The sequence below is a fragment of the Carex rostrata genome, chromosome 10 (genome assembly GCF_964058835.1).
Source record: "Carex rostrata chromosome 10, lpCarRost1.2, whole genome shotgun sequence".
In the NCBI taxonomy this organism is placed as follows: domain Eukaryota; kingdom Viridiplantae; phylum Streptophyta; class Magnoliopsida; order Poales; family Cyperaceae; genus Carex; species Carex rostrata.
This window is the reverse complement of record NC_135927.1, coordinates 6,921,288-6,941,958: the sequence shown is the minus strand read 5'-3', so window position 1 is coordinate 6,941,958 and position 20,671 is coordinate 6,921,288. Positions and strand designations below refer to the sequence as shown.

The window sequence follows — 20,671 nt, the reverse complement described above, 5'->3', positions numbered from 1 at the left end:
TTTATGTGATCAAATTTAGAAACCTGCATTAATATCTAAAATAATTAAATTAATGATTCAGTTTATTTTATGACATCATAAAAAAAAATCATATATTTCTTTCAGACAAAATATCTATTCTATTTGTAAAATAAAAATTCTGAGTTAAATTAGTGCTGGGTCTCTCATGAATTTGTGATGTTGTATGATTGAACACATAAATGACATGACATTAAACCATCTTTTGCATGAGAGGGTGTTATATTTCTGTGATGTTCATGATAAAATTGGTGGAATTTATATGAACCCATAGTCTTATAATTTGCAATATTTAAGTTCTTCAAAAACTTCTCTATTCTTGTATTTTTGGATAGTTGACGTCTAAATTTATTATATATGAATATGATTATTGTGATATTGGATTTATATAGCTGATTGCATTTCGGATTTGTGTATCATTATATCCGATCCTATCAAATACCAGAGGAAATCAATTAATGGTGACGATTTTTTGCATTGAAATAAGTTGTTATTGCTATTATTATTATTACTATTATTACTATTATTAGTATTATTATTATTATTATTATTACTATTATTACTATTATTATTATTATTATTATTATTATTATTATTATTACTATTATTATTATTATTATTATTATTATTATTATTACTACTACTACTATTATTACTACTATTATTACTACTATTATTACTACTATTACCATTACTATTACTATTACTACTACTACTATTATTATTATTATATTTTCATAGTTATTTGTAAAAAATCTGCATCCAAATAAATATTCATATTGATATCACAATTTAAAAATGAGGACGACTCAAATGCTCCGTTGTTTTTGCACCCCCAATAATGGCCCACATCCTTAACTTCATTTCAAAGTCCAAACAAGCGATTCAAATTGCTCAACATGATCTCCATATTAAAATATGATTGGAGATTAAATTTTATATATTGTTGAAAAGTTATAATATTATTTTTATAGGTACAAAATTACTGTTTTTGGATGGTTAGAATCTCCTGAAAAACACTGATTTTATATCTATATAAAAAATAATAAAAAGTTTGTAAAAAATATAAACTTTGGTCTCCAAGCACATCTTAATATGAAGATCATATTGAACGGTTCAGATCGCCTGTTTGAATTTTGGAAATGGATTTAAAAATAAGGGGCATGATTAAATAGGACCCTCCTCTTTAAAAATAGTCTTATACAATGATCATTTGCATGTTTTAATTTTCACTGTTAATATATTATTTATAATTTTTTTTTTATAATTTCTCTTAACTCTATGATTTATTTTTTATTTGTTTTTCAGTTGCAAATTAATGTTGTGGTTACCAAAATTTCAAAATATTCAGACAACTAGTATAAAAAAAGAGTAAGACTGAATGTGATAGTGAGGTGAAGTGCAAGTTAATTATGTAATTATTTACTATTTAGCGATATGTAATTAAAAATAAAATAGTGCTGTTGTAAAATAATTTTTTTATAATAAAATTATCAATGGACGTCCAGTCTTTTTTTCAAGATGGGTATCATTTTTTTATTTAGTACAATAAATCTTTTTTTTTTATATTACAAGATATATATCAAATCTTCAAGATATTTTTTTTTTGGGTCGTGCTGCATTTGACCAAACTAAATAAATGTCAAAAATCTGATCCAGACCCAACTCAATCAATAACCCATATTGAACAAATATTGGGCTGTGTTGGGTTAATAGTCTTGGTTACGTGAATTTGGGTTTTGACAAAGAGATACGATCAGAGAAGTGTGGTTCTAACTTGCAGAAATTAACTTAGCTACCAGTCAGACCTTGGAAAGTTAATTAGCTTGGGAGCACAGTATTTTGATACAATTGAAACAACAATAAAATTATCAGCTCAGTTTTTGGGACTCATTAGTATGTTTGATGAGATAGCTAGTCTTCTTCCAAATAAATGATGTATTAATTACGAAAATTTACTTTCTATTTTCTGCTTAATATACCCTATTGGAATTCTATTTAATTGTTGTAAGATATTGTTACTTTTAAATGTTGTAAGTGGAATCCTCCTCGTATATATACATACACCAATATTAGACAGAAAGGAAACAGAGTAGGTCCGATGGGCATCGGACCTACTTTGGGTCCAATGGGTTCACCCACCGTCGGATTGACTTTAAGATTCGTGCCAGAACTTTCGCGTTTGCTTTAATATTCGTGCGCACAAATCCTAAAGCAAATTAAACGGTAGATCTGCCCATTGAAACCAAACTAGGTCAGATGGGCATCGGACCTACACCTTTCCCAGACAGAAATTAAATACGTGTATACCACTGGGTGAGATTGACCTTAATTACTTTTGTATTTTTAATATCTAAGTCGTTGGAGTATATTAAGGTTCACTTTAGGTAGACTAAAAAGTTAGGATTCATGTCTGTATTATACTATTAAACTCGATCGTCGTAGAATAATTAACACTGATTTGGAGGTGAATGCATGATACGTACCCAACGAGCTTAATTAATGTACAAAATAAAAAATGATACCCATCTTAAACTGTAGCTCAAAATAGAAAATTATTAATTGACATTTCCTAAAGGGCTCAAGAACAATTAATACTGGAAGAAGACTATATATATGTAGTATCTAATAATATCAATGCTTCTTCAATTTTCTTTCCATATATATATATATGAAATCGATTTGGGTACAGCGTACATTTTTCTATATTACTTTGTATTGGCGACCCAAAATTTATTTTCGTTTTTCTTAACATTTAACGGATTCAAATAATATTTGCAATGTGAATAATTTTAACTATTGTATTTTATGTTGCTGGGTGGGAATATATAACAAAAGTTAGAAGAATATATTTATTACTAAAATATTTTACATATATAGTAATGACAACCAATCAATAATTATAAAAGATATATTATCTTCATAAATATGTTGTTATTCTAAAGGAAAGGAATAACAAGGAACTTCATAATTCCAAACAGTTCAAATTTTGCTATACACAGATCTTAATGAAAAAACTTTTTATACACGAATCTCAACAAAAATCAACGGTTGTGATTGAAATAACTGGTTCCTGTTGTTCATTTAACATAACAACAGATTTTGATTCCATTATAAATAGGACTTAATTAGAATTTGCACGATGATATGTATGTAGTTTGTTCAATTAATGAAATATTTCTTCTACAAATTCTATCTCAAATATGGTAAAATATGGTAAAGATAAAACGTAATGGATTTGAAAATGCTTTCATCTTAATCTCCTTTCCCTTCCCATTCTCCCCCGGCCCCATTACCGGCCGTCTCCACAACCTCCTGCACCAAATCTCAATCTCTTTTCAAATCAGTTACACCCCCCTTGCCAATTCCTCTAACATCTTTGAATTGTAAAACTGGCCAGCTGAGAGAGGGCATGCAATAATCGGCACTCGATCCATATGTGTTGAACTCTCCAGTGTAGAGTTCCATCCATAATGGCTAAGAAATGCACCAGTAGCTGCATGTGCCAGAATCTCAACCTGTGGTGCCCATTCATGGATTAGTAGACCTTTTCTTCCTAGTTTCATTTTTCCCTCGAATCCCTCAGGTAGCCATTCTGGTTTGAATTTTTCTTCGGTTTCAAACCCTATTGGTGGCCTAATGACCCAGATAAATGGTCGGTTCATATGCGCTAAAGCACATGCGAGCTCTATCATTGGCCTTGCATGTATCGTGTGCTGAGACCCAAATAATTAAAATGTACAAAACCGATGCAGCGGGATTGGTGTCGAGCCATTCTGTTATGCCACTTTTTTCGCTTGAAAGAGGTGTTGAATGGAGCAATGGACCAATGGAGAAAACAGGCGTAGGCAGCTGGTTTCTTAACATCTGCAACCCGATAACCTCAAATATATCCTTCCACGGTATTGACCAAAGTAGCATCCGACTGGAAGACAAACTTGATCTGACGCTGAATAAATGTCGAAAATTGGCAGTTACGTACCATCAGCTTCTAACATATTGTTGCCACATTGTGATATATGTATCTTCACATCTGAGAACTCCGGCAACTGAAATTCATCAGTCACTTGCGGTATAAGACCAAGAGGAACATTTAACCAAAGAGAAGACCACACAGTGGTGGCCTTGTAATTTTGGATGTTGCATGATTGAACACAGAGATGACATGATATTAAACCATCTTTTGCATGAGAGGGTGTTATATTTTTGTCATGTGCATGATAAAATTGGTAGAATTTAAATGAACCCAAAATCTTATAATTTGTAATATTTAAGTTCTATAAAAATTTCTTTATTCTTGGATTTTGGATAGTTGACCAGATCTCAATTAATGCTGGGTCTCTCGATCACTCTCTCATGAATTTGTGATGTTGCATGATTGAACACAGAGATGACATGACATTAAACCATGTTTGCATGAGAGGGGGTTATATTTTTGAATTCACATCCCCTCAGGTTTCCTGAGTACAATTGAATCGGACGGTTTGAAATTGGAATTTTTAACTTGGCACGAATCTCAAAGCACAAATAATACTGCCCCCCTAACGCCATTCCGAGCACCCACTGGCTGAAATTAAATCTGGGCCGTCCATTTCAATTGTGTTGAATCAAGTACCTGGGAGGATACAGATCCTATATTTTTGTGATGTGCATGTATAACCACAAAGTCTTATAAATTATAATATTTAGGTTCTTCAAAAGCTTCTTTATTATTTTATTTTGGATAGTTAACCTCTCAATTTGTTATGAATATGATTAGTGTGATATTGGATTGATATATAGCTTAATACATTTTGGATTCGTGGATTATTATATCCGATCCTATGAAATATCAGAGGAAATCAATTAATGATGACCATTCAAAGCCAAGACTCATTTGATAGGTACTCCTCTTACAAGAATTCGACATCGAGATTAGAGACAAAAATGGCACGAGGCTGATCACTTATATTTCATTATAGATCAAGGATATATGTGTAAAGCTTGTAATTGTAATTTAGAAAGAAACAAAAAAATATACTTGTGCTCAAGAATTCTTCTTGCCTCGTCAAATAGAGCAGCCAACTCACCAATCTGAAATCAAGAAATTGTTAACTGGCTCAGAATAATTATTTATATAAATTTAAATAATTATTTAAGCATCTTACTACGTTAATTGAATTTAATTCGAAAAATTATTATTTCAATAAAACACTAATATTATTAAATTAATAGTTGACCTCTCAATTTGTTATGAATATGATTAGTGTGATATTGGATTGATATATAGCTTAATACATTTTGGATTCGTGGATCATTATATTCGATCCTATGAAATATCAGAGGAAATCAATTAATGGTGACCATTCAAAGCCAAGACTCATTCGATAGGTACTTCTCCTACAAGAATTCGACATCAAGATCAGAGACAAAAATGGCACGAAAAATTCAGTGGCCGATCACTTATGTTTCATTATAGATCAAGGATATATGTGTAAAAGTGTAATAGATAACTTAGGAAATAACTCAACGGTACAGTGTACCAAAAGTAGAAATAAATTACAACGACTATATCAAGCATTGTATTATATATATCACCTAAGAATTGTAATAAAAAATATCATCATCAAAAATATTTTTTTACTAAATTAAACTTAAAATTAGCACAAACAATTGTTCTATAAAAAAATATTTTTCACAAATAAAGGAGCTGAGCAGATCACTGTGAGAAAAAAGCAAAAACAAGAAAAAGAAAACAAAAAACATAATGCTGAGTTGTATCTGTAATTAATTACTGCCACCTACCAGTATCAGGTTATAGTTACGTCTGCATTTATTACTCATGAATTATTGAAGTCGTTATTCTTTTTACAGTTTGAGATTACACATGTGAATTGCTTTTGCATGCTATATTTTTTTTAAAAAAAAAGGGAGATTTGTAAGTGAACATATCTGAAGAGATAGTAAGTAATTACTTCTGCCAAATAATTTTACTTCTCACTAAAAAAAATTCAATATTTTAAAAATTAATATTTTTAATATTTTTAAATTTTTTACCAATTTAACTAGATAAATTTACAGTAAAAAAATTGTCCTAGATAATTAAATAATAACGGATCGAAAAAAACTTGAACGGAACAAATAACAATAGCTTAAAACATATTTTTTTAGTTGAAATAAATCATTGGAAACCAGATCCAAAGATTATTATATTATTTTTTCAATAGCTTGCCGTAATAATACCACCGATTTAATAAATTATTTTTTAATGTTTTCCACGCGAACCGCGTGCTTCCATTCCAATTTCCAAGTCTCTTCCGATCTCAATCAGTTTTCCGTTCCTATATGGTACACATAAGTATCAAATCATATAAACGAGTTACTAAATCCAGGTGGCAGACTGGAAGGCGTTAAATTATCGCGAATTTTCCTAAGAGAACAAACCAGCCACACAATGGCCTTCTACCATCATGCCACATATAAATAGTCCTTCAGTCAATTCAGACTATTCAGTCTTCAGTCTGAGTGCTTATCCTCTGAGATATCACATATTTTACATGACCGACGTGTCCGGTTTTTATTCGGGAATAGCGCAGGGGCAGTAATAATTATGCTTTTAGATTCATGAAGAATATATTTGAACGGTTGAGATTTTCCTAAAATCATGCAAAATATGAGATATCTCAGAGGATACGAATTCGCCACGACCTTACATGGATCCGGATCCTGTACAGTTACTGAAAATTTTGGTTTGAATAAAGACCGTTCGATCAAAAATCGAGCTAATACAAACTAAGATAGAATTCACCGAATTCTTTAATATTCGTGGAAATTATGATTGGACAGTTCAGATCAAATTATAAACTTCGAGTTACTTTTGGATCTGAATATCAACTTAATTACCTCGACAATAGACACTTCATTTTTCTAATACAATACTTGCTCTGTTTCCCTACTCCATTGGTTGCGTCTCTACTCCACTAGCCTCTAGCAATGGCGACAATGGCGCGATCTATTCTCGCTCCCAAGCCCCAACCTCTCTCAGTAACTTCTGTCAACACCAGAAGCGATCGCTGTTTTCAGATCTCTATCTCTCCTCTAAAGATCGCGAGATCAACGAGTATTAGTCTCCAGCGTGGTGGATCGGTGCTTGTTTCTGTTGCAACGGAGGCGTCCAGCAAGGAGTCCGCTGACTCATCAGTGAACAAAGGAGATGCTAAGTAAGTGTTCTGAGAAACTTTTTGTTATTTAGGCCGCTGAATCATTAGAGATTTTAGGTGTGATTATTATGTGTGACAGTGAAACTAAATAAGTTTAATAGAAAAGTCAGTAAATTGGGTAAATATGTGAGTTTTTGAAATTAGATGGGTAAATATGATATAATGAATTTTAGAGGGGTAGTACATAATTTCAAGGTTTTTGAGGGGTATATATGAAATTACCCCTTTTTTGTTGCTCAGTACTTAAAATCAAATCACCGATGATATGAAAATGAAAAATGTGAAATTGACTTGTTGTAATTTGTGCTTACATTTGTCTGATTTTTGTTAAATTAAATCTTATTTGGAGTTTAGAATTTCTAATTTACTGATTACTACCTTTATATGAACTCTACACTATTATCATTAGTCTATTACTTATGTTACTACTGTTATGAATTATGATTACTATATTTTGTTTGTGTAGGAGCAATCCACCAACAGTAGTTAACTCGTCTGGTTTGAGCATTCAATTTCCAGACATCCCTTCCACATGGTATGAACAAAAATACCCGTCAATTTTCTTTATTTTTATTCTTTCAAACCCTTGTTATAGAATACTATATAATTTGCTTAAAAGTATTCCATTCATTTGAAGTTGTTGATCTGTTATACGTACTATATATTTTTTCCAGCAGCTATATCAGATTATCAGTAATTCAACATTCTGTTATCATGAGCTGAGCAAAAATGTTTGTCAGTTTCAGTCAATTTACTCCTCTTTAACTTTGTAATCATGGCATATTTATATGGAAACAATAATTATATGTAAACAGTAAAATTTTGTTCAATTAATTATTTTGTTGTCGTCCTGTTGACTTTTCATCAGTGTTTTTTTGTTTTTGTTTTGGATAATTGAGGGGATCAAAAGGTTGGTCAAATTGAAGCTCAATTGTACATAACTCCGCATATTTGTATGTCAATTAAGATATTTAGTAGGGCTATCACTGCATATATTGAATTAATGTATGTAATGAAATAATGTTGAAGGAGCACATGGCTGATTGGTGCAGCAGTATTTCTCTCTGTGCCACTTTACAGAAGAATTAAAAGGGTTGAAGGTAATGCATCTGACTATCTCTCTTTCCTAACTGACACATTAGTATTTTCTGGTACAAACTACATACCAGCACAGTAGATGGCAGTAGAGCAGATCCTGAGTTCTACTGGTTATTTATTTATTTTTGTTATGATTTTCATTAAATTAGAGGTGGTAGAAAAGGCAGAGGAAGCAGCGGAGACAGCTCTAGAAGCAATAGATAAGGCGGCTGAGGAAGTAGGACATTTAGCTGCTGACCTAGCAAAATCGAGCAATGGAGAACTAAAAGAAGTAGCTCTCAAGGTCGAAGGCATTGCTGAGAGGATCGAGAGAGATGCCGAACATGCCGAGGAGGTTTTGCATAAGGTACACTAATTAAAATATTAATTACTTTACAAATCTAATCTCAACTTATCATCAATCAAGGCTTAATTCTCAAATTGAGCATCAGTGCAGCCTTATTTCACCTAACTTTGTCACATTTGATTCCTTATTGGGCAATGAGCCCTCAATTAAACCTACCAAACTAAGAGAAAGTTTCTACCCAATCTCATTATAATAAAAGATTCCCAGAATTGACATGAATCGTTCATTTGAAGTTTTTATTTCACCCAATATCGCTCTGTTTCTCAACTGAGATTTAATTTAGGCTTGATTTGCAGTGCAAATGAAGCATACTAAGGTCAAGCATAATAAAAGAAAAGAAATGATTAAAATATCTGAACAGGTAGAGCATATTACGGAAGAGATTGAGGAACTGTTGGAGCCTATAGTTGAAAAGGCTGAGGCTAAAGAGAGAGAAGGAAAGCAAGAGAAGGCTAACAGAAGCACTAACAACTCAGAGACTCATAATAGCGATCTCTAGAGAGAATCATTGATCATAAATTGGTTAGTTTCCAACGGTATCATTGGAAGGTATCATTAATGCAGAAATACCATTGCAATCTTCATTATTACATTAGACTGAAACAGCCATGTTTCCAACGGTGCAAGGATACCTAAAATTGGTTAGTTTTGCGTGATTAACTCTAAAATTGGTATGAATTAGTATCCTGATCATAAATTTGTTATGTCTGGCATTGTTTGTTAAATTTTTGCTAGATATTTGTAAGTGGTGAAAGTTCAATGTGGAAAAATAATGTTTGAAACTTTGTTTTCAATGCTTGAGAGTCACTATTGTATGGTACAGATGGAATATAATTATTTTCTTAAAATAATCCTAAGTATTCATATTGCCAACTTGCAGTATCAATATTCTCAATAAATTGCCAATTTTGTAAGATAGAACAACAATTTTTTTTTTTCATTCCTCATTAACATTACTAGCTCTCCTTGTAAAAAAAAAGTTTAATATTATTATAAATCTATACAATAGCAACTGAGATTTTATCATTTTTAGAATGAGCATAAACAAGAGGAAATTGAACAACCATAGAATGTTCCCCGCCAGTTGTCATGACAGAAATTAAAGTGCCTTCCATTGGCTACAACTTTTTAGTTCCTAAATATAAGAGGCTGCCTTCTAAAATACACAACAGAATTCTTAGTTGCTCGTAGATAGAGTGGAAAAAAAAAAAGAAAAAAGGTCATGTTGCATAACACGCAAGTGCCCCATGCCATACTTATCTTACGAAAAAGAAAAATAAAGAATGATACGACACGACGTACCGGTCTGCACAGTACGGTACAGTCAAGGGCGGAGCCAGATTTACAAGCAATGGGATGAATCATATAAAATTTTGCTGTTAATGAAAATCAATTTTACCATATTCATATCATTTTACTCTAAACTATATAGAAAATTGTGTACAAGTACAAAAATTTTGAAAATAAATGAGAATCAATTAACCTCTATTTCTTGAACTTCCCACTACCCCTGGATACGACATATGATATGCGAGTAACAACACATTTTTTTTCGACATTATTTGTTTATTTTACAAACTTTACATTTTTTTTTGGTATTTTACGTATTTTTCATATTTTTTCTAAATTTTTTTTCAATTAACGAATTTTAATTATGAGAAAATAATTAAACGAGATTAAACATATCAGGAACTCAGGTGGTTACGACAGTGCTGCGATCATACCCGTTATTTTGCTGCATTCAGTTTGGGCTATTTCTACAGATTCCCATATATTGTACATGCATTTGTTCATTTCAACTTCATTGTTTGGTTCTGAATAGAAACCCTCCTGTTAAAAGGAAACAATTTGGGCCTCCAATTGTCAGCCCAAAATTTGAACGATTCTTCTAAAATAGTCGCCTGTCCCTCTTTCTTTCATCCCCTTCTGTTTCCCCTCCAGTGGTTCATCTCTCCAGTAGTTTAACCCACGTGGAACCACTGAGGAAGCTGGAGAGAGTGCAGAGCATGGTCTCTCCTCTGGCCTTGACCTCCATTCCGATCGCTTCTGGCTGATCTTTTTATCTTATTCGTATCTCTTTCACGTTTTTACTTTCAACCCCAATTTTTTATTTTTTTATTTTTCGTTAGAAACGACATTTTTCTTCCTGTGCCTCAATTCCCATCAAATTTACTGAAATTCTTTCTCTTTTGTAATAACGAAAATTTTATGTATAAATGTTGATTAAAATGGCAAAGTAAAAGGGGTGCACTTAAGGTGTTCGAGGAAATGCTCATGAAATTAGTGCTATGCAGCAATGCTTTGTGTAATTGTTGGTACTTTCTTTTGTGGTATGTAGGTTCAGCCTTGTGGCATGCTAAGCTCATAGAAGAAGAGCACTAGACTTTCTCGATAAGCAAATTTAAATTATTTTTGTATAATATTTTATTTAAACTTGATGTAATCCACGAGTTTTATACGTAGGCTGATGACGTAGATTGGTACTGTTACCATTTTAATCCTTATTTAACTCTTGATTCTGCAAATAAGATTCAGTTTCACTCAATTCTACAAAATTTTACTGGGTTAATCGTAACGGAATATGTCGTATTTGAATTATTGATTAAGCAGGGCCATACAAACAAGCACCAACAGCCCTTCTTTTACCCACAATCCACCAATATAGCACCAAATGAACCTCTGACATAGCCTCAATTATTTTAATATCTTTTTATTCTTTCTTTGTTCTTATGAAACAGGTTACTCCAGAAATCATTGAAGAGTTAAGGTGCATTGAATTTTGATGCCATTTCATTCTGGTAGGGAATTGATTGAACCGGTGTTTTTGGTTTGAGTACAGGTTGTAGAGATGGGAGCAGGCAGGTCTGATCAGGTCGGATCTGGTGCCTACAGGGTTTCTGATTTAATATAGGTTGGTCACTGTTGGAATTGGGCCTATTTGATTCAGGTTCAAGTTAGGTTAATTGTCTCAGTATCTGACAGGCTGTGGATTCAGGTAAGGTTGTTATCCTACTAGAGTAGGCCAAGCAAGCTTGGGTTGAATCAAATCAGGTCAGGGCTTTTTTCTGAGTGAAATTGGTTTTACGTCAAAATATTACTGGCGTGATTGGTTATGAAAATATCTGATTTTTTAGTTTGGTGGGGTTAGACTTGTGAAGTCAGAGCGGAGACTGATTCTGATTTAGTTCAAGATGGAATTGGTTTTGTTAACTGATCTAAGAAACCTTGGTATTAACCACTGGGCATTGGCATTCCTTTTATTTGACTTTTGATCTGATCTCATATATAGATAAAGTGCATTACTGATGCCGAAAAGAGTTTTTTCACTTTCAATTTTAATTGATGTGGTTTTTCTAGAATGCTTTCTAAGACTCAGGTTACTAAAGAGCCCTGTAATCATTTGTAAGATGTCTTTATATTTATACAATCACTTGCCTCTCCCAAGATTCTCGAAATGAACCAGAGTCTGGTGTGTGTGTGTGTGTGTGTGGAGGGGGGGGGGGGGGGGGGGGGGGTGTTGGAAGCCTTCTTCATCACTCAAGGGACACTACCAGATCAGAGGGAGGGAATAATTTTATTAAACAAGTTACGGACATATACTAATGCCCACTCAAATGGAGAAATATGAACTGCACATGAGAAGCAATCACAACCAATCCAACACAATAAAAATAAAATAGAGACGCAAGATTTTACGTGGAAACCCTTGCGGGAAAAAACCACGGGAGCACGGTGCAAAATCACTATACTTGGGAGTTTTTACAATACAAGGAGATTATCAAACCAAAAACACTCTCTTACAATTTCATACACTAATTTAGAAATATGGCTCAGAGATGAGACTTATTCACTAGGAGAAGAAACATTTTTACTTGAAACCAGCCAACAGTTTTTACCCTTCTATTTCTCCATTCAGCTTTTCTGTAAAAGAATGGCTTCCGCCCATTTCTTTCGGCTTCCATATACAACAGATCGATGTCACGGCCCAATGAGACTTGGAATTCATATCCTCACTGATTGTACAGCACTTGCTGGAAACCTACTTCAAATTTCTTGGAATTAGCTGAAAGAAATACAATGCAGACATGTTATGAAGATATCTCAGCAATAGATGGATTTTGGAGTCCAGAGGTATCTTTTCCTTTTTTTTTTTTAATAAGTTTAATGAAGGGACCTCCCAATTCTAATACCCAGCTGAAACCACCTACTGGTTTCAAATCTGCATCCCTTGGAGGTGAGGTGAGGCATCCAAAGAAAGTTATCCTAATTGTTGTTCACTATTATGATTTTCTTGTATTGAATTTTAACTAAAAAAATACAGCAATATCTGGCCTCACGAGAAAAGTACAAATTAGGTGAAGTATGTGTCTTTGTTTTGAGCATACACACGAATGTACACGAGATACACATACACAAATGCATCTTTAGATTACATATATGAATTATTGAAGCCACCAAGTCCCTTGGATTCATCTTATTTTGTATTAATTTAGTTTTACAGTTCCTAAGGTTATTGTTGTTCTAACATATCATAGAATTATAGATGCCATTAGATTTTTATCATAACAAAAAAATCTTTGGTTTATTGTTAAAGTATCACCAAATAAAAGCTGATGAAAACAAATTAGAATGAAAAATCAATTGCATACCTGACGTGAGTAGTTATTTTGCATCACCTCTGCATTCTTCAGGTCAAACTAATTTGAGACACACATCAATACAAATTCCTGAAATTAATATTTGTCTGTTAGACTCAGTCACGCAAGCTCAAAACAAATATTTGCCCAAATCACTGCAACAAAAGCAAGAGATCAATATTTTGGTAATTTTGACAGGGATAATTATACAGAGTAAGCATTAAGGGATATACTGAAAGAACTACAGTACACAAGTTACAACAGCTCACAATTGGGTGTATTTCGATCATCGAAGGACTAACCTAAAGTGTGCTAATCTTTCTATTTCATGGTTTGATTAGGTTATAGTACTATTAGAGTGTATCCAAAAAAATTAAATTGCTTATATTTGGTTGGTGATCCAGTTCAGCTTTAAATGACCAGCTTCATAGAACTTTGTTGAAAGTCATTGTCTCTGGAAGCTCCAATGATTAAATTAATTAGCTATTGTCCAGATGTATAACAAAATAAAAAACATCTACTTACAAATTAACAATAAGGAGGTAGCACATATGTTGAGGGAACTTGAAGTCACGTAGTACCAAATCTCTCCGCTCAAATGTCTTACCGCATGAATCACATGTCTGTAACTGGCTTGGGGAATGGGGCATTAGTTACATGGGAGCTTGTTTTGCTGTGTGGAATTGTCTGTGGTGTTGCTTGCATCTCTGCTGTCCTCAGGTTCTTCAATTGCCCCTTCCTATGAAACAAGAAGGTGATAATATTGGACCTGGGATATATATCAAGAATATCATGTTAGACATAACGACAATTATAATTTGAAGGTAAAATTAGCAAACATAATTCAAAGAAGCATGGCTAGTCCATCACCTTCCTGTCTTTAATATCTTGATGTGGTGCTCATTTCTTTTCTGCTCTGAAACATCACTAGCTATCTTCAGTATCCAGGGAATCACTTGTGAATAAACTCCAAAGCCATGGTTTACTGAGTAGATTGCCTCCTTCCATTGCTGCATGTTAATGAGGCCATGTTCAAGATGTCAACAGATGACCATTCTGAACACTGAATTACTACTCTTTGGACTGGTTTTTAAAAAACAAAATCTATAACTATGATGCACAACAAGGATTGAAAAGCAGAGAAGCTACTACTGCTATCAAAAAGGAAAACTCAGTCAGGGTTATGGATAAAGGACTGGGTTTAGGGTTCGAGATAACTATGAAAATGATAGAAGATAAGAAGAAAGAGTAAAAGGTGTTTCCAAGGATGACTAGAGGAAGGAAATAGAGTGGAGATGACAGGAGGGGAAATGAGGGGCAGCTAATTTGGAACAGGAAGAGAGAGAGGGGGAGAGGAATGCAAACTAAACTGATAAGGTACTAGAATGATTTTCAAAAGTTTTCGGATCTAACCTCAATGAGCACAGTATGGTGAGGCTTGCAAGCCTTCTTCATCACTCGAGGGAGAGCACAGGGTCAGAGAGGTTGCGGGGAGAGGGGGGGGTAAAGAGGCAAGGTTGGGTGGTAGTAGTACACACCGTATAGCAATTTTGATCACTTTGTCTGTGTAGACCCAAGTTTAGAGCAATATTAAAAGAATGACATCACGGCCTTAGGACCAATGCAGTTCATATATTGTCACTGTTTGGTATGATTGGTAGAGCACTTGCTGGAAACCGACTTCTTCATATTTTTTTAAATTAGCTAGCAAAAAGACAATGCAGTCATATTATGAAGATATCTCAGAAATAGATAAATTTCCAATCCAAAGGTATATTTTCCTTTTTTTGTTTAATGAAGGGGTCACACAGCCCTCTTTTAGTACCCAGCTGAAACCATTTATCTAACTGATTTCAAACCTGCATCTCTGGGAGGTGAGGTGAGGCATCCAAATGCATTTTTATTGTTTTATAGTTCCTAAGGGTATTTGTTGTCCCAACATATTTAGAAGCTGTTATATTTTTATCATACCCAAAAATGCTTCAGCTGAATGACCAGCTTCATGTATTACTTAATTTGTTAAAGGAAATAAAAATTTCTTACAAATTAGCAATATGGAGGTAGCGCATATGTTGAGGGAACTTCCTTGACAGGGAAAAAGATCATCCACGTCCTCGATTGATTTAGTTGAGAATCTTGTAGTAAAATGTTGTAAATTTAGAATGATTCAATTGAAAGAAAAATGTGAATTTGCTAATATTACCTAGAACCAATGAACAGATGATGTTCAAATTCATGGATAAGAAGAGCAGAACAAAAAGGAAAGACCAAAAACTAAACTCATGTTCTTTTACCTACCTTTTCATATATATAGATAATTGTCGCGTAGTACCAAATCTGTCTCCTTAATTGTCTTATCGCATAAATAACATGCCTGTTGCCCTGTAAATGAAAAGTGCAAGAAACAATCAGAGACAAGTGTTAAGAAAAAAGTACAATGTTGGTACTTGGTAGTCACTACTAAGCTTTCCAAAAAAGAAAAAAAAAGTGTTAAAAATTGAAGAGATATATTATTATGAACCTTACCAATTGCATCTGAAATTTGGGGCTTCCCAATTACCATTTTTCGCAATTGTACAGCATCTGGAAATGGACTCTTATTATCAATATGGATTACAAGAATGCTTGATGTGAATTGCTGATCTTGGCCCCGATATGCTTCGCACACTTGAACCAAATTCTCTGAGCAATCCGTTAATTTTAACATCTGTAGGCTGGGAGGCATGCTATCTGAAAGAGATTTAAGCCTAGTACATTCTGTCAAACACATCTTCTTGAGTGAGGATAGTAGGGTCAAGCTGGCTGGAAGGTGCGTCATTGCACATTTGTTAAAGCGAATCTCTTGTAATGCGGTCAGATTTTGAAACCATAAAACTTGATCATCTGTAAACTGTGTAAATTCTGAATTATAGAAACTCAAAACCGGGAGGGAAGGAAGACTCCCTAAAATTAGGTGGTACTCATGATTAAAAAGACTGTTGTCTGCTTGTATATGGGTAAGTGATTGCAACCCTGCATCCTGATGCACTTGTAAATCCTTTCCTTTTTGTTGGTCCTTTGTAGAATACGTGCTAAAAAGTTTTGGGCAGCGCAAAAGAATCAGACATTTAAGGTGAGTAAGAGATGTTAGATCTCCTTTGATTTTCAATTCTGAGCAATCGTTGAGATCTAGATCCTCCAACAACGGCATGTTACGGGGGTCTAAAAATATGTTTGTTGAACAAGAAGATAATTTCAAGTGGATAATAGAGGATAGATTGGGCATTGAATTTCCAAGTGAAATCAGGTGTCTGCATCCAAGAATCTTCAATTTTTTGAGGGTTGAACTGAAAAGGTTAAGTGGTGCTTTTCTCAGGGCATAGTTATTTTCAATAGTTAATTGAGAGAGACGTGGAAAAAATTCTCTAGCTCCTGCATCAGTCCATTCTTCACAGTTGGACAAGGTGTCCAAAACTAGTACTTCTAAGAGAGGAAAAACTGTTTCGTTTTTTCCATACAAATTAGAACCAATGAGTTTGACAGAATGAAACTTCTCAATCTGAAGACTTTTCAGAGAGGGAAGTTCTCCAAGAGGTGGTAGGACCTTTACATTGACACATGAAATTAGATATAGTGTATTTAGATTTAGAAAACGATCACCTATTTGAATGATCCAATTTGGAAAATCTAAACCAGCATAACATTGAATTGTTAGCTCTTTAATATCCTGATTTGGTTGCAGTTCTTGGAGTACCTCCATGTCTTCATTAGATTTTCGTTCTGTATGGTTTGCAATTATGTGAATGCTATCAAGATGTTTCTTGTCGACTAATTTCGCTTTCATGGCCTCATCTTTGTTTTTGATATTCTCAAAATTCTCAATTCTTAGAGTTCCTATGAGCTCTCTCAAATTTTCCAATTCAGTTATTCCATGTCCCTTTTCTTTCTTAACAATGAAAACATCAAGTTCATCTTGGAGGTTGGTTAGTTGACCTATACCAGAAATTTGTTTAATGGCTCCTTCATAAGCAAACAAGTGACGCAGATTTATCAATTTGTTTATGCCCTCTGGTAATTTTTTCAAATTGCATTTGCGAATATACAAAGCTTGAAGATGATAAAGGTTAATAGAAGAAGCATCAGTTAAAGTTGTGATTCCTGTGGAAGATAGATCTAGGAAACGAAGATGCTGCAAGTTCCAAATTGCTTGTGGTGGTTTCAATTCTTTTTCCATGCACATATAAGATAAATCAAGAACCCTAAGACTATCTAAATTAGATAACATGGAATTTATAACATTATAGTAATATATCCCTTGAACTTTACAGCCCCCAAAGTGTAAGAATGAGCGCAAGTTTTTAAGATTTCTAATTCTCTCTATGACCTCGACATTGTTGGTATCTACTGCCAAGTGCCGAACACCAAAAGGAATTTTATCTACTTCTACTCCCTCCCCAAGGTAGAAACATTCACCTGAAGAGACACTAACCGCCAAATCATGCATTAATTCATGCATGACATAGCTATTGTTGTCCCATGCACGCTGAAAAAATGACTTTTTAACCAACTCATCAAACCATTGCCTCCCAATATCTTCAAGCCTCTTCCCACCATTGACTGGTTGAATAAAATTTTGGGCTATCCACATATGGACTAACCTATCTTTTTCTATCAATGAGTTTCTAGGGAATAAAGAGCAGTAGGCAAAACATTGCCGTAAACTAGGAGTTAGTTGTTCATAACCAAGTCCAATAGATGGAAGGATTTTGGTTTGGCCTTCTGGTATATCCCACCATTCACTTTTTGAAATATCCCTCCATCTATGTTCATCAAGCTTAGAATTTAATACGTTTCCAATTATTTTAGCTGCCAAGGGTAAACCATGTAACTTGTCAGCTATTTTCTTTCCAATGGATTTTAAATTTTTCCTTTTTTCCTCGGACATCACTCCATTCCCGAACACAAAACGCTCAAATAATTCCCAAAATACTCCCGAGTCTAGTGCACTCAATGCTATGGGACCAATGGCTCCTACTGTATTTCCAACTACCCGATTTGCAAATACCTGATTCTGAGTTGTTATGAGGACTACACTACCTGGGGCACCACGAGAAAAGATTTTATGAATAAAATCCCATTCAGATTCAAACATATCATCGAGAACAATTAGAAATTTGACTCCCTTAATGATCTCTGAGAGGTCCTCAGAAATGGACTCTAATGACCTATTGGCCAAATCTGAAACCGGGTACTTTCTTAATGATTCAATGATCTTAGCCATCACCAATACAAGATCACGGTTGTTAGAAACCGATGACCATGCTCGTTTTTCAAAAGTTTGTTGTACCTCAGAATGATTATAGACAGTTTTAGCGAGTGCTGTCTTGCCTACCCCACCCATCCCAACAATAGGAATAACGAAAATACCATGGTAATTGTCGTTTTGCTCTCCCTTTTTGCTGGATTGTGACTGCGAACCGAATATTTTTTCCAAAAAGAATTTTGGGTGCGAACCGAATATTTTTTCCAAAAAGAATTTTGGGTGCGAACCTAATATTTTTTCAACAAAGGATTTTGACGGTGAACCTAATATTATTTCTAAAATCAGATCCAATTCATCTTGTCTGCCATACAAACCCACCTCCCCTAATGGTTCGGGACCGATTTCTCTTGGATTAGTAAGTGCATGGGTCTGTGATTCCTTATTTTCAATATCCATGTTCACCAAGTTAAGAATTTTTTCAATATTAGTATAATATTGGTTCAGCTGAGCCACGACCTCCTTTAAACTTTTTTGGTTATCTTCAGAAATAACCATATTCCTGACAGTAGAAAAAGAAGAGGAAACAGCTTTGAAAACCTGGTTCTTTTGTTGAACTTCATCCTTGATGGATTTGGCTTCGATGTTGTCTAACACATCTTCAGCTTTGTAAGCAGTATCTTTCAGCATCTTCAGCAATTCTGCAAGTTCTTGATTGTTGATAATTGCTCTCTCTTCGACCACCTTGACTGTTGCTTGACAGAGTAATAGTTTAAATCTCAATTCATCAACCATCTCTTTACCGCCTTTCTGCCACTTGTAATTAACCCCGACATACTTCTTTGCTTTCTCAATCACACTTTTGATGACCGGCGATGCAAACCATCCGCCAACCAAAAACTCTACTCCAACCATTATTGAGATTTTGGGAGTATTTAGGTTTTCTGCTGTGTATGGTGGATTGAGTTATGTTAGGTTGAGTAAAGATATAGAAGCCTCGGCAGTATATATAATGGTTTAGGATCCCACACACAATGAAATTTATTTATTATAATAATTTAAGTATATATCAAAATTATCAAGTTGATGAGAAATTAATGGGATCAAATTGTAGCTAGTCTCCTTTGAGATGATGTATTTAAAAAATGATGTTCTATAATTTTTTAGCTTTCTTTAAAATTTTTTATCAAGAAATGGTTGTTTAATATGATTAAAGTATTTGTGTAATATTGTCGTAATTCTGCAAAGAAGAAGAGAGCTTTAAAAAAAAGAAATAGTTGAAAACATATGAGTAATTTATCTGAGAGAGAGCTTAAAAAGAGAGATACGATAAAAAAACAAAAATAAAATTAAAAATAAAAGTGACAAACAATCAGAAAGATTAAATATTGAATAGAATGTTATGTCAATCCTTTCAATTTTAAATTTTACATTATATATTTTAAATTATTTCAATTATAATGAAATGTTAATTTCTATTGTAGACAATGCGAACACCACCCGATGAACTGGCAAAAAATAAAAATAAAAGAAAGACAGAAAGACAGAAAGACAAAGGTGTGTGTCTAGTAATTCCACTAAAAAAAATGAAGAATTGAAGAGTGCTGGGATGTATGAATAAAAGAAGCTTTTGTCAATAGAATAATTATAACAATCCCCTCAACCCTGTCCCCCCATTTAACCCCGCACTCTCTCTCTCCAAATTAACTCCCTTAATTGCCTTTTATCTCCGCATTAATTCCTCTAAGAATTTCCATTTATCCCCGCATTAATTACTGCCCTTTAATAACAATCCCCGCATTAATTAACAATCCCCACATTAATTACACTGTCCTCTAATAACAATCCACGCATTAATTATACTATCATTTAATAACAATTCCCGCTAATAAATATTAATCTGTTTATTGATGTTCAAGAAAGTATTTATCATTGTTATGACAAGTATTTATCCTTATGTCTGAGAAGTATTTATCATTGTCCCTGACATGATAATACTTTGATTTGATTAAACATTACTTATTGACAAGTTCAAGAACAAAGTTCAAGAAAGTATTTATCGTTGTTCTGACAAGTATTTATGATTATATATGGGAAGTATTTATCATTGTCACATATGTTTTACTGTAAGTTG

The 20,671-nt window shown here is 33.7% G+C and overlaps 2 protein-coding genes, 2 long non-coding RNA genes and 1 pseudogene across 5 annotated transcripts in view; 1 reads left to right on the top strand and 4 right to left on the bottom strand.

The window, feature by feature from the left end:
* Positions 1-3,365: 3,365 nt before the first annotated feature.
* On the bottom strand, positions 3,366-4,133 carry LOC144560215 (UDP-glycosyltransferase 92A1 pseudogene; annotated as a pseudogene).
* A 2,810-nt stretch (positions 4,134-6,943) lies between these two features.
* Positions 6,944-20,671, top strand: part of LOC144560652 (uncharacterized) — an 81,855-nt gene continuing 68,127 nt past the window's right edge. Inside the window, exons 1-5 of one of the 2 annotated variants that reach the window (XM_078309889.1) lie at positions 6,944-7,217; positions 7,684-7,752; positions 8,247-8,317; positions 8,465-8,661; positions 9,023-9,170. In XM_078309889.1, the coding sequence (XP_078166015.1) occupies positions 6,991-7,217; positions 7,684-7,752; positions 8,247-8,317; positions 8,465-8,661; positions 9,023-9,160 (702 nt within the window). In that variant the 5' untranslated portion in view covers positions 6,944-6,990 and the 3' untranslated portion in view covers positions 9,161-9,170. Of the gene's footprint in view, positions 7,218-7,683; positions 7,753-8,246; positions 8,318-8,464; positions 8,662-9,022; positions 9,477-20,671 lie in introns of those variants that run through there. The other variant, XM_078309888.1, reaches the window with a different exon arrangement.
* Positions 12,352-14,264, bottom strand: LOC144560875 (uncharacterized). Its single transcript, XR_013513504.1, has 3 exons — positions 13,824-14,264; positions 13,311-13,388; positions 12,352-12,724 (listed from the first exon to the last, which is right to left on the bottom strand). It is a non-coding gene; the product is annotated as an uncharacterized LOC144560875 (long non-coding RNA).
* On the bottom strand, positions 14,765-15,681 carry LOC144560347 (uncharacterized). Its single transcript, XR_013513371.1, has 3 exons — positions 15,597-15,681; positions 15,342-15,433; positions 14,765-15,002 (listed from the first exon to the last, which is right to left on the bottom strand). It is a non-coding gene; the product is annotated as an uncharacterized LOC144560347 (long non-coding RNA).
* On the bottom strand, positions 15,707-19,529 carry LOC144560807 (disease resistance protein RGA2-like). The gene is made up of 3 exons (XM_078310050.1): positions 18,864-19,529; positions 15,820-18,827; positions 15,707-15,763 (listed from the first exon to the last, which is right to left on the bottom strand). Exons 1-3 carry the CDS (start codon positions 19,450-19,452, stop codon positions 15,707-15,709), a joined length of 3,654 nt encoding a protein of 1,217 aa, XP_078166176.1. The 5' UTR covers positions 19,453-19,529.